At 42.8% G+C, this 12,195-nt stretch overlaps 1 protein-coding gene across 2 annotated transcripts; it reads left to right on the forward strand.

Annotated features, from left to right (window-relative positions):
• The first annotated feature begins 499 nt into the window (after positions 1-499).
• gas6 (growth arrest-specific 6) lies at positions 500-11,417 on the forward strand. Of its 2 annotated transcripts, none has more exons than XM_084019202.1 (15): positions 500-959; positions 1,211-1,371; positions 3,682-3,706; positions 3,797-3,856; positions 5,841-5,963; positions 6,909-7,028; positions 7,295-7,417; positions 8,577-8,698; positions 8,875-8,993; positions 9,417-9,606; positions 9,702-9,866; positions 9,960-10,173; positions 10,308-10,447; positions 10,526-10,727; positions 11,144-11,417. In XM_084019202.1, exons 1-15 carry the CDS (start codon positions 884-886, stop codon positions 11,293-11,295), a joined length of 1,992 nt encoding a protein of 663 aa, XP_083875328.1. In that variant the 5' UTR covers positions 500-883; the 3' UTR covers positions 11,296-11,417. The 2 variants fall into 2 exon arrangements, with proteins under 2 accessions (XP_083875328.1, XP_083875329.1); XM_084019203.1 differs by having other exon boundaries at positions 501-959; positions 9,960-10,128.
• The last annotated feature ends 778 nt before the right edge of the window (positions 11,418-12,195 follow it).

Consider the following 12,195-nt stretch of genomic DNA (forward strand, 5'->3'; position numbering starts at 1 on the left):
CCATAACTTTTTTATGTCACCCATTACGTTTTGGGAGATCATTGCAATACTTGTTTAATGTGTATTACAAAATATGTATTTCATACCCCTCAGTAATGGTGTCGATAAATCAGTCTGACAGATTTAAGATACATATTTAAAAAGACACCATGCATCAACAGTAATATTAAGAAATCACTTTAAACAAGTATAATGCGGCAACCTTTTCAGGTACATCACACTGCCTCTCATCAGATGATCGATCAGCTGATTTATATTATTATTATTTTTAAACACTCTACCATTGCTACTTCATACATATACATCTGGATACTTCTTCCATCACTTGGAAACAGCACACAATCCGGTAAATAAAGCACACCAGTGAGCTTTATTTATTTATTTGTTTTACTGGGCGATAATGTGTACCAGCGCACACGCGCGCACGCACACACCGGGGGAGGGAGGGATGCATCGTTACAAACTGCTGCCTGCACGGTAAGCTCTACAGTCCCCTCCTGGAGCAGCAGAGGCGTGCTGACAGTCCCGCCAGAGAGAGCTCAACACAAGAGAGGAGGGTTACAAATCAAAAATAAAAGCACAGACCGCAATGGGGGACGTGCTGCACCGCATAGAGAGGACAGCCGTTTAATTTCTCTGTTGTGAACGATATACGAGAGAAAGCCGCCACAGTTTCGGTTAGGTCGCAAGGGTCCTCGGCGGCGGTTTTACATCCAAAACGTTAGGAGGCAACGGTCGGAAGTACCTGAATACCTGCAGTGTGTTCCGCTCCGCGTTAGCCTCGGCTCGGTGACATTGAGAGACAGAGAGAGTGGCATTGAGAGACTACTGGACGGGACTAGAGAAAGTTTCTCAAGCTTGGCGCAGACACAGCGGTTAAACAATGCGGCTGACCCCGACAAAGTCGCTTCCATCGGCAGCGCTGCTGGTCCTGCTGGTTGTCCGCTGGTCCGACAGCAGTAAGTAAACAGTTATATGCTAGGTGGCTAGCTAGCGCGCTAAGCCCCCTTTGACATTTGTGTTGTGGCGAATGATGATGCGTGTTATTAGCGTCATTAACGGAGCTTTGGCGGTAGATGTTTCGCAACGTCTCTGAAATTTTTTCGTTTGTGGAGCCAAAAATAGCGCTTAAATCCAGAGATGTTTGACCTTCTCCAGTTCCATTATGTGAACTAATGTGTTTTGGGGTGTCTTTCTTTTCTCGTTTTAGTTTCGTTGTCTCCCCAACAGGCTAACCAGTTTCTGAGCAGACACAGGAGAGCAAATCAAGTTTTCGAGGAGACAAAGCAAGGACACTTGGAGAGAGAGTGTGTGGAGGAAAAGTGCTCCAAAGAGGAGGCCAGAGAAGTTTTTGAAAACGACCCGGAGACGGTGAGTGTATTATGGCACCAAACCACCATTACAGTTGTGGTTTTCAGTCTATGGTGGCATGCAGCCACCAAAACACGACCACAACACCACACCTTCTTCTTCCCCACTGAGGTGCTGCGGTATTAAAAACGGAGCTTTGTCTGTTAACTAATTAAAACACGTTTACCGGTTATAATGGACCCAACACTGTAGTTTTTGCCATCCTGTATTTGTTAGAGAACATGAAGCTGCGAGGTCGGCTGTGTACATCGTGATCATATTGACTGTGAATTGATGACTCTGTAATGCAACGGTAGACTAGTGATTCATTGTCTGGGCCACTGGTCTTCATGCTCCAATAAGTCCAGAGTGCTGGTAGCTGCACATATCAGCACATAATATTCCCATATTAAAAACTTGTTTTCGTCTTCCTTTTGTTCGTTTCTGTGACAGATATTGAGTCAGCGTGTGACTAAGCTTGAGTTTATGAAATACGGTTTCAATGAAGACACTGTTATCCCTACACATCATTTGTGTGTCTTCTTTTTTAGCTCAAATATATTAAGTTTGCTAAAATGTGTCCCTACCTACTGGAGAGCTACTTGGCTTATGGGATGCCAAATATGGGAAGCTCAGTCTCTGTTCTCACCATCTCTATTGCTTTATGTCTACAGATGGCTATTCTTAATCATCCCTGTGCTCAAATGCATGTGAATTGCGCAAACAAACTCCCCTGATTCGGATAGGTCTCTTTGGGAGCTGATTAGCTGTTTTCTGTTGAACTTTGGTTGAGAAATGTGTTTCATTGAACAACGTTACTATTCGATGTTGACCAACAAACAAAAATACACCACACTGTGTGTGTTCAGGAATATTTACTGCGGACTACTTTCCATTCTGCATTTATGAATGCACTGATTAGCCTTTACATCCATGTGAATACATACGCCTATTGCATATGTACTATGTGTGCTGAATATGCCAGCATGCTCCAGAGATATAAATGACATACTTTTCAGAGAACGTGGAACATCAGCTATCAAACGCCTGTACGCGGTGTGTTGCACATATGAATATTACTCAGCAAGCTAAATTATAGTGTTGGCCATTTTCAGTGCAGACTCTTGCTTAAACCCCTTTTAAAGTGTCAAGAACAGCATCAAGTATACTGACATTGCTGAATGTTTTTGTTTGTCTGATTTGGAAGTGAGCGATTCAGATTAAAATTTAAACTGCGTGCGTTTGTTAACGATGTGGATGTTATGCTCTTTAATGATTGCTCTTAATCTTGACGTTATGCCAGTAGGAATTGTGGTGGCGAGGGAGTGAATGAGGCAATCGATGAGTCAGATTACTTGTCAGATTAGCTAAATAGACAGACGTGGAAACTGATGGAGGATTAAAGCGAAGTTGAGCTGAGTTCAGAGGAAAAGGTGAAGTCAGGTGAAATCCTTTCCAAGTTGAGTTTGAATCAGCTTGACTTGCATCACCATTATAATTTTTTTTTTTACCAAGACACGCCACAAAGCTGCAGTCTCATTCATAGCTGCATTATTCATTCTGAAAGTGCCCATCTCTGACTCCGCATTTTCCTGTGCTGCAGCTTTCTGGCTCTGCAGGGAGTGGGTGTTCCTGGGTACTCATGAGTATCTTTGGCCGCACGCGATCACGCCACATTTCTGGTCCCTCACTTGTTAGCTGAAGTTAAAGGCATCAGTATATAAGTTAATGAACTAGTTTTGGGAACACACTGCATCTTAGCCAAATGTGACTGAATTTTCCAAATAATTTGTTCCGGAAAATCAGGGTAATAATAAGGCTATATTATATTGTGCAATATGTTCCTATCTTTAGCGAGGAGACACATTTTCACCTCAGTTTGCTGCATCAAGTCTCTGCCCAACCAGATCCAATCTTTCTATTGGTAGGCAATGCCCAATTTTGACCTACATGTGGAGGAGTACTGCAGCCAGGAGGCAGAAGGGATGCTAATACGATCTGGAATGCAGAGAATTCTCAGGGAGCCTTTGGCAAAGGCCGCACCCATTAAAGAGAGCACACACACAGATTAGAGAGTAATCATATTGTCAGTTCTCTCCACTCGTTATATGCACACACTGATACAAATGTCCAAATTAGTGATCGTTTATAAGTCTCTTTTCACTCCCACGATTATAAGCACAGAGATCAGGAATGAAACCAAAACAAATCCAAGTTAATGTCAAGTATTAACATCAGCATTTATTTAGATTATCTCGTTCTGTTTAGATGTTTTGTTTATACGCCCACCTAATTGTTTCCCTCTCTTTCTACCTCTTCTCCCTATTTTAGGACTACTTCTATCCCAAGTATTTAGGTAAGTTGTCATTCTGACTAATACTCTTCATCTGACTGATGAAGACTGATAGTGTTTTTTAATCTCTGTTTTCATTTTCATTTCTTCCAGCCTGTGTGGATAAGTTTGGAGATGTTGAAAAAAGGAAAGATCTGATAACATGTGTTCACAGTAAGTTTCATGTCCTCTTGTCTGTCAACCCACTTAAATTGGGAGCTCAATGGCAGAACCGTGGACTTGTTCCTCATTCTTCCTTTCTGCCTTTCTATTAACTGTGTATTACCACATCCAGAGAGAGACACCTAGTTGTAATGTGGGGTTGGGCTGCACTGCAGTATCGTGGTCTGCATTGCACTGGCACGTGCACTCTGTAAGCTGAAAAGCAAAAAAGAAGGAAAGATGATGAAAATGTGCTGCATTTCTTTAGCAACTACATTCCAGTTTTTGCTGCGTGACACCCCTCACTGCTTCCGTGACTTTGAAGTAGCCTGAGTGTGCTATTCGTGCGTGAGCGCCGGTATCTGTGAGTAACATTGCAGCATCTTGATAAAGTGATGCTGCAGATTGGTGAATGAGTGACACACCCCTTCAGTCGTCACATACTCGCTCACTCAATCATTATTACTGGGTGAAAGCACCAGTGTCTTCGTGAGTTGGCTTAGCAGAGGAGTGACGTGGAAAAAAAGCTCTGACGTGAGTGGAGCACAGGATTTCTGCTGCATCAGGATACAAGAGACCAACCTGGCTTTACTGCTATTGGCTGAGGAACCTGGGGGATGGGGAGGGGGGGTCTATGACTCAGCTGCAGCATCATGACACGGCAGCTCACCAGCTATATCTCTGTCACCACTTCTCTTTATCGTTGCTGCAAATCTCTGCCTAAATGTCTCCTGCCTCAGTGCAGACTGGTGGTGTGGGATCGATCATGGCATTCAACTAATTCCCTTTATGGAATATTTTGGATATAGCATTTTACAAACATGGCATGTTATGGAATGATTTGTTTTGTGTTCATATTTGCACATACCAAAGCAAAGCACAGCAGACAGTGTCTATTCTCCCACTCCACCCTGGTTCTGTTCCCTTTGTTGCTGCTCTGTAAACTTATGAGGGCTTACCCAATTGTCATTCTGGTAGCCACAGAGTGTGTTTTACTAAATTAAATCAAATGTGGACATGCTGTTAAGGGACTTATAAAATGCTAAGCAGTGGAAACAAGTGAGGCTCCTGCAGCAGTAACCCTGCTTGCTCATATACCCCAGCCGATTTCTAACCAGGAGCTTTGTTCAAATTGGTCTGATAAATTTGCAGGCTACCGTTAGAAGGGGACACACAGTACAGCAGCAGGATGTACCAATATAGAAACTGATATTTTAATGCTTTTTTAATAGTCCATAACACAGCTTGAGTCTGCGGTCACTGAAAGAGATGAAGACAAGTCACTCAGACTCAAATGTTGAACAACTACAGGCATAATTGTAAGGTAGTTATTGCTCCTATACAAGGATATGACCAATATGTTTTGTATTTTGAGATTATTTAACCGAGTTATGCACCATGGATGCATGGTGGCATGGCAGTAGCTTAAAGAAAACACTTGTTTTAAGATTACAGGTAACATTTTTGTAAGACCTCTTGTTTGTTTCACAAACAGTTTCACAACTCAACTCTCTCCTCTTCCCCCAAATTTTCAACAAACTCTGTCCTTTTCCTTGAGCTAACATGCCCAGACTTGTCGAGCAGTCAAACTCCACTTCTGGGAAAAGGAAAGTACATGGAGAGGTTTTACATATGTGCTCACTTTCACAAGCTTGGAGTGAAAGAGAGAGAGAGAGAGCTGAAATGAAACTGAAGTGTCTAAAAGTAGAAAACAAATAGATACATTTCATTTCCATTTGATTTTGTTTTTGATGAGCTAGAGGACAAGTATGCTTTGAAGGTTAGAATTAGGGCATCTCTGGCAGGACGGCTTAGCCAGCATTAGGCTATTTATATTGAACTCCTGATATGCAGAATGTTCGAGATGCCCTTCTTCTGTCGGGTGTCAATATACAGTTACACTCATTGTATGCATCCTGTTTGCTCAGATCTGATTTTTAAAGCAATATTAATCTTCCTCTGTGTCTGTCTGTATATTTTTCTGTCTCACTTGAAGATATTCCAGACCAGTGCTCTCCTTCTCCCTGTAATGCCAGAGGTACGGTGCGCTGCGAGGACCAAAAGGGGGACTTTCTCTGTCACTGTTTCACAGGATGGGCAGGAGCCAGATGTGAGAAAGGTACTGTCATCGCTATGGAAAGTGAGAGAGGATCTATTGTTGGACAGTGCGTGCTAGAGCTCAGCAGAGGATGAATTTTTGCACTGTCACTGTGCGTCATCTCCAGCGTCTCTTGACAGATGGACAAAGTCTCTGTAACCTTCCTTCAGACAGACAACTCCTAAAGTGGCTTCCCGTCACTTTCATTAGTGTCAATTTGTCAAATATTTTCATAGATTTTGTTATTTTGACCTTGCAAAACTCTACTTCTGTTGTTTCTGTTTCACTTTTACCCTTGAGTTGCAGCTGCTGTTGTTGGCATGCCTCTTTGATATCCGACTGTTGCTGCTGTTGATATTAACAATGTCATTAATGAATGGGTGTTAGGTCAATATGAACTGCATGTACAGAAACCCACAAAAGGAACCTATTTGTCTCATTAGAGGTCAAAGCTAGTTACTGTCTATAGATATGAGGAGATGCTTGCATCTGAAGTTATTGCATGGACTCAACTTTTACAAGGGAAATGTAACACATGTTCAGTGTATAAGCAGGAAGGGGAAAACACACATCATACATACACACAGTTCGGGAGAGGGAAACATGTTGATTTATAGCGGGCCACCATTCCACACATTTCCACTGTGACTCATCCTGCCACCTTACTGCGAGAGGAAACCAGAACAGATTTGGTTTGACTCGGTCGGAGCCTTTTCCACTGGATGACCACACTCCTCCTAAACACTCAGCTGCAACACAGTGACATAGTGTGTCAGTTATTTGTGAGGCGTTTAACAAATTCAAATTCAATAGGACATTCAAGTAAGCTTGTCTGACTGTAACAAACTGGCAATTCACACTATGCAATGTTACCTTAATCTTAACATGACCCAAAAACGGCTGTCCACAGGCCATGATGATGTTTTTCCTGCATTCATGTGGACTGTATCGTCACCCTGTTTGCAGACGTTGACGAGTGCAGCAAGAGAAATGGAGGGTGTGACCATGAGTGCAACAACACTATGGGCAGTTACCGCTGCTCCTGTCACCAAGGCTACATGTTGGTAGGACGCCACATCTGTAACGGTAAGCACATCATTGAACTGCAATCATGTCAATACTGTAGCTACAAATGAACTGCAATAAACTTTGCACATTATTTTTGCACTCATTGTTGTATACATATTGCAAATTAATTTGCAAGGATTTTGAATGTGAGTGTCTATGTGGTTGAGGTAATCCAATGGCACTGTTGTAGGTCGAATACATGGTTTAGTTAAGGGATTAGGAAAGAACACCACCTCTGCCCTGACTTTGACCTGTCCAGCTGACCATTTGTTGTTTTCTTTCAGATGTGGATGAATGTGAGGACCCAGGCGTGTGTGGAACAGTGCAGTGTGAGAATACGGAGGGCGGCTATGATTGCTTGTGTGACATCGGCTATGTGTACGATAATGAAACCAAGAGCTGTGTTGGTAAGTGTGTATACACACACACACACACACACACAAAGGCACACAAACACATAGTTTCGTGAGAACTGACCGAGGAGCTTCAGCCTCAGCAGGACTTGATGCAGCTGTGTTGTAGGGTCAGGAAAGGAATGCAAAGACATTTGGAGAAATTCTGTACAACTAGGTAACAGGTCACCGTCTCCATGCATTAAGGGCATAAATACACAGTGACCCTGTTATTTGCTTTTGCTTGGTACTAACTGTTATTGCTTATAGAGTGTCATTTTGATTTCAAATGTGGTAAGGTCAGAAATGGTTATAAAAGTAAAATTGATAGGAAGCTCAAACGCTGTAGTCAGAATTCACACAAGAACACACAATGATACATGCCACAGGTTTACAGGGAAGAGTGTCACATTGTGGAGTCATCTTAAAGGCAATTATGCTTTAAACATGCAATCACTGCATCATCACCAAGCCTTGTCTTCCAGTAGCCTTGGACTTTAATACAGTGAATGGTAAGAGCCCACAAAGTACAAATATAATATTACATACTGTTTAATGTTCAACAAATGACATATTGTTTTCCCAAGAGTTCCCAATTAGTAATGAATTGTTCTTATTTCTTTATCGTATCTATGTGTTATTTCTATGCATCTTAACTGCTAAACTTTAATACTCAGGGAGTGGAAGTATGTCCAAAGTATAAAACATGCTATCTTGGTATGTAATAGGATAACATGATAAGATTAATAACCACAACATCAGGTCTGTTGGTAAAAACCTTGAATAAGAATTCACAGACTTTAACCAGAGTCATTAATCACTTTGTGCGCCTGATATTCGCTGCAGTGGAAACCAGACTTTTCATAACCTCAGTGTCCCTCCTCTGAGAATTAACGTTTATTATAGCCAACCTTCTCATGGCCATGTACGGTTATATATGGAGTAAGGAGGTTCCACCCAGGCGACGTCAAAGAGCACTTCACTCAAGTGTTGTTTGCATTCCCTGACAGGAATGACATCTGATATTTTTGTAGTCCTTGTGGAACTGATGTGTTTAAGATCCTCTTAAAATTCCCACACAGATGGGACTCTGATAACTTCATGAACTTGAACATGACCTGAGGTTCATCTCTCCTTATCTTGTTTTTCTTCAATGTGCTCTGTTGCTCGTCAGATGTGGATGAGTGTGAGGCGGGAGTGTGTGCAGAGGAGTGTCTGAACACTCCAGGGAGTTTCCGTTGCTTCTGTGATGGTCGACATGGCATGAAGCTGGGCCAGGACCTCAGGAGCTGTAAGGTGAAATACATGAACTGTGGCAAATATTAACCAGCAATTGCATAGTTCAGCTATGTGTTGTTTAATGTGATCTGCAAACTTTATTGTTGATATTTTAAATCATTTTTATTGAAGTCTTCGTTCTCATGTAAGTAGCGGCATGTGTTATCTCCAGGTTTATGTTTGTGTTTTCACAGCCTATCACTCCCTGTATGTCACCATCTCTGAAGAGGAACTCTCGTTCACTCTACCTTGGCCGCATGTTCAGCGGCGTGCCAGTGGTGAGGCTGCGTTTTCGCAGGAGGATTCAAACTGGGTGAGAAAATTGTTGTTTTGATGCTGAACCTCATCAACCGTTGACTAACAGGTCCTAACAAACACATCACACCTTAACTAAAAAGACAGATACATTGGTAAATGGACTCTTCCATTTACCAATAGCAGGCTCTTCCAGCTATAAGACTGCGCGTTTCACTTGTGACGTACGGATGTGTGAAGGATTACTCGTCAACGAATGGTGAAGGAACGTGGAATTGAATCAAACTCAAAAAATGTTGCCTAACCAGCTGCATGTTTGTGGATATGTGTGCATTCAATGATATAAATCTGTTTTTACAAGCAATGAGATTAAATAAATTTGAGATTTGGGCTTTAATCAAAAAATGTTGTTCATATATTTGTTTGTATTTTTCAATTTGTATTTAAAATGATGTTCTTTTGACTTACCCCTACCTCTCAGCTTTTCTGCCGAGTTTGACCTTCGCACATACGACCCTGAGGGGGTGATCTTCTTTGCTGGAGGTCACCTAAACAGCTCCTGGATTGTGCTGGCAATGCATCATGGGAAGCTAGAGCTGCAGCTGAAGTACGGCACTGTCAGCAGGGTCACCAGCAGCGGACCCAGGGTCAATGATGGCCAGTGGAGAAAGGTTGGAGTTTTCTGTCTTGAAGAGCAATATATTATCTGTAAATGAGCGTCTTAAGCTCATTGAAATCTTCTTTTAAATGTTTTGTTTCTTCACAGATCTCAGTGGAGGAGCAGGGCCGGAGTCTAGTGATAAAGATCGACAGGGAGGCCGTCATGAAGATTGCTGTAAACGGTGATCTGTTTACACTAAAGAAGGGCATGCATGAACTCAACCTCACCGTGGGAGGAGTCCCTTTCAGAGAGGACGGCCTTGTCAATCAGGTGTTTATTTGTATGTGCTTGTGTATTTTCTTGACTACGTACCAAAGGGAGATGTTCTTTACTCATTTCCCAACTGGTGTGTTTATCACGTAGGTGAACCCCCGTCTGGACGGCTGTATGAAGGAGTGGCGGTGGTTGACAGGGGAAGATACGTCCATACAAGAAACCGTTCGGTCCAACGACAACATGCAGTGTTTCAGCACCGAAGACCCTGGAGCGTTTTACCCCGGCACAGGCTTCGCTCTCTTCAATATCAGCTATGGTGCAGTGTGTGCATGTGTGGGGGTGTCGTGCAAAGCATGCCTGGGTATTTCATATCTGCGTCTAATGGCATCTTCTTGAAGTCGTTAGTCGATGTATATATTTTTCTGGTTTTGTCAACCGTGTGCCTCATCGTTTTGTGACCTGCTGTTTTCTCACATCCTGTCATTGTTACATTAGAATCACAGAACATGAGTGTGCGGTTGACCCTGCGTCCAACTTCTGCGATCGGAATACTGTTTGCCCTTGTTCACCAAGACAAAGTCCCTCTCTCCATCACTCTGGCTGACTATCATCCCGGCACTGAAGAATGGCGAGATGTGAGTACTGTAACGCTGAACCTGTGTCTGTGTGTGTTACTGTATTTCATCTCAAAACTGTGCTTTGTGTGTCTTCAGTTTGTTCTGGTTTCTGTAGGTGATGTCATCATTGCCAGCTCTCCTGCCCCCCTGTGTGACGGTGAGAGTCATGAAATCCAGGTGACGATCTCAGGCAACCAAACCCTGCTGCTGGTCGATGGTCATGCTGGACGTAGTGAAGACACCGAAATACCTATGGACGTCCTGTCACAGTCCAGCACCTTTATAGGAGGCCTCCCTGGTGAGGACACACACATGCACATTGTGTATGTAGGGTGTATGACACACGCACACACACACACACACACACACACATATTTATGGCTATTCATGTGAGGTGATTTCAGCAAAATTCCTGCCAGTTATGAGTGGCTCACTTTGTTCTTGGACTGTAAATAGAAACCTTAATAATGATCCATAGTTGTCATTTTTACAGTGATTGATAGCTGATTCCATGACTCAGGATCCAACACTCCCCTTAACTGGAAAGAATTGTTCAGCTTAATGAGAATACTTTATTAAAGAGTGTTGATGAATGTCTGATTGATTCAACACACAGACTAATACTGTTTTCACACGCATGGTTAGGTCTCATTTAGGGCTTCCACAGTCTGTCTTGTTAACTGTTGGATCACATGTTATCATTTCTTCCTTCAGATGTTCCTCTCGTGTCCACGCTGGTGTCGGCGCCCTACAGCGGCTGTATGGAGGTCAGTGTTAATGGACAGTCTCTGGACTTGGACCAGGCCATCCACAAACACAATGACATCCGCTCACACTCCTGCCCCCTGCTGGACTCTCACCAGTGACCACTGCATTATTCTGCCAAAATTGATCCATAAGCAGTTCATTGAGGCAATGAGGAGTATTTCCAATACATTTATAAAAGCTTTGACCAGTGGGGAGATGTTTAGATTGGAATATATATGAAATACATTTAAAAAAAAAAAAAGCTGGGCCAGTTGTCGTGGTTCAGATGGAGCCTTAGCCAAAGGATCACCCTGTCCTTTTCATGTGATGACACTGCTGCATTTGCTGGGATTTTTACAGTATTGTCAGTATATTGACTCAGTAAGGCAATTAGTCAGCCAATGAGCAAAATCCCCTGTATGAGGCGGAAGATATGGAAAGAAAGGCTGCACAACATTGCCTCAAAAACTGCCCATGTACCACAGCCTTGTAAGCCCACAAGAACACACTGGGCCTTAACTAGATCGATGTCCAATGGTTGGTCTTGCGTCAGCCTATTACGCTTGGCCTCCTGTGCTTAGATGCAGATCTTACTGGAGCTTTTTTAGGCTTTGTGACTCTTCGCTGCAGCAAATCAGCTGATAGAACTGTAGTCATGTTGCTTACATCCAGTCCATCTAAAGCCCACGCTCACAAAGCTTGAAATAATCAAGTGCTCATGTAGAATCTGATGAAATGGAAAGAAATGGGGACCAGATAAATAGTCCTTCATCAGGTACCCTACTCAGAGAAAATATGTGAATTGGTGCTCAGATCTTCATGAGTGTTTGGTGCAAAATGACTTTAGAGGTTGATTGGGGACTAAATCAATCGTATTTGCTCCTAACGAGCTGTATCCCCTCTGTCATCACAGCAGGGGAGGCATAGTATTAGACACAACTTTGTGTTCTGTAGAAAATCTTGCACACTGCTGCAGGTAGCGATGGACTGCGTGTGAAGCCATTTTCTTGATTTCCTCT

This window comes from Eutrigla gurnardus (genome assembly GCF_963514095.1).
Source record: "Eutrigla gurnardus genome assembly, chromosome: 1".
Classification (NCBI taxonomy): Eukaryota; Metazoa; Chordata; class Actinopteri; order Perciformes; family Triglidae; genus Eutrigla; species Eutrigla gurnardus.

Bases quoted from the DNA above. Each gene is read 5' to 3' on its own strand.
- gas6 (XM_084019202.1), top strand. From the start codon at position 884: ATGCGGCTGACCCCGACAAAGTCGCTTCCATCGGCAGCGCTGCTGGTC. The intron at 5,964-6,908 runs GTACTGTCATCG...CCCTGTTTGCAG, and splicing joins AGGAGCCAGATGTGAGAAAG to ACGTTGACGAGTGCAGCAAG. The intron at 10,448-10,525 runs GTGAGTACTGTA...GTGTGTCTTCAG, and splicing joins GCACTGAAGAATGGCGAGAT to TTTGTTCTGGTTTCTGTAGG.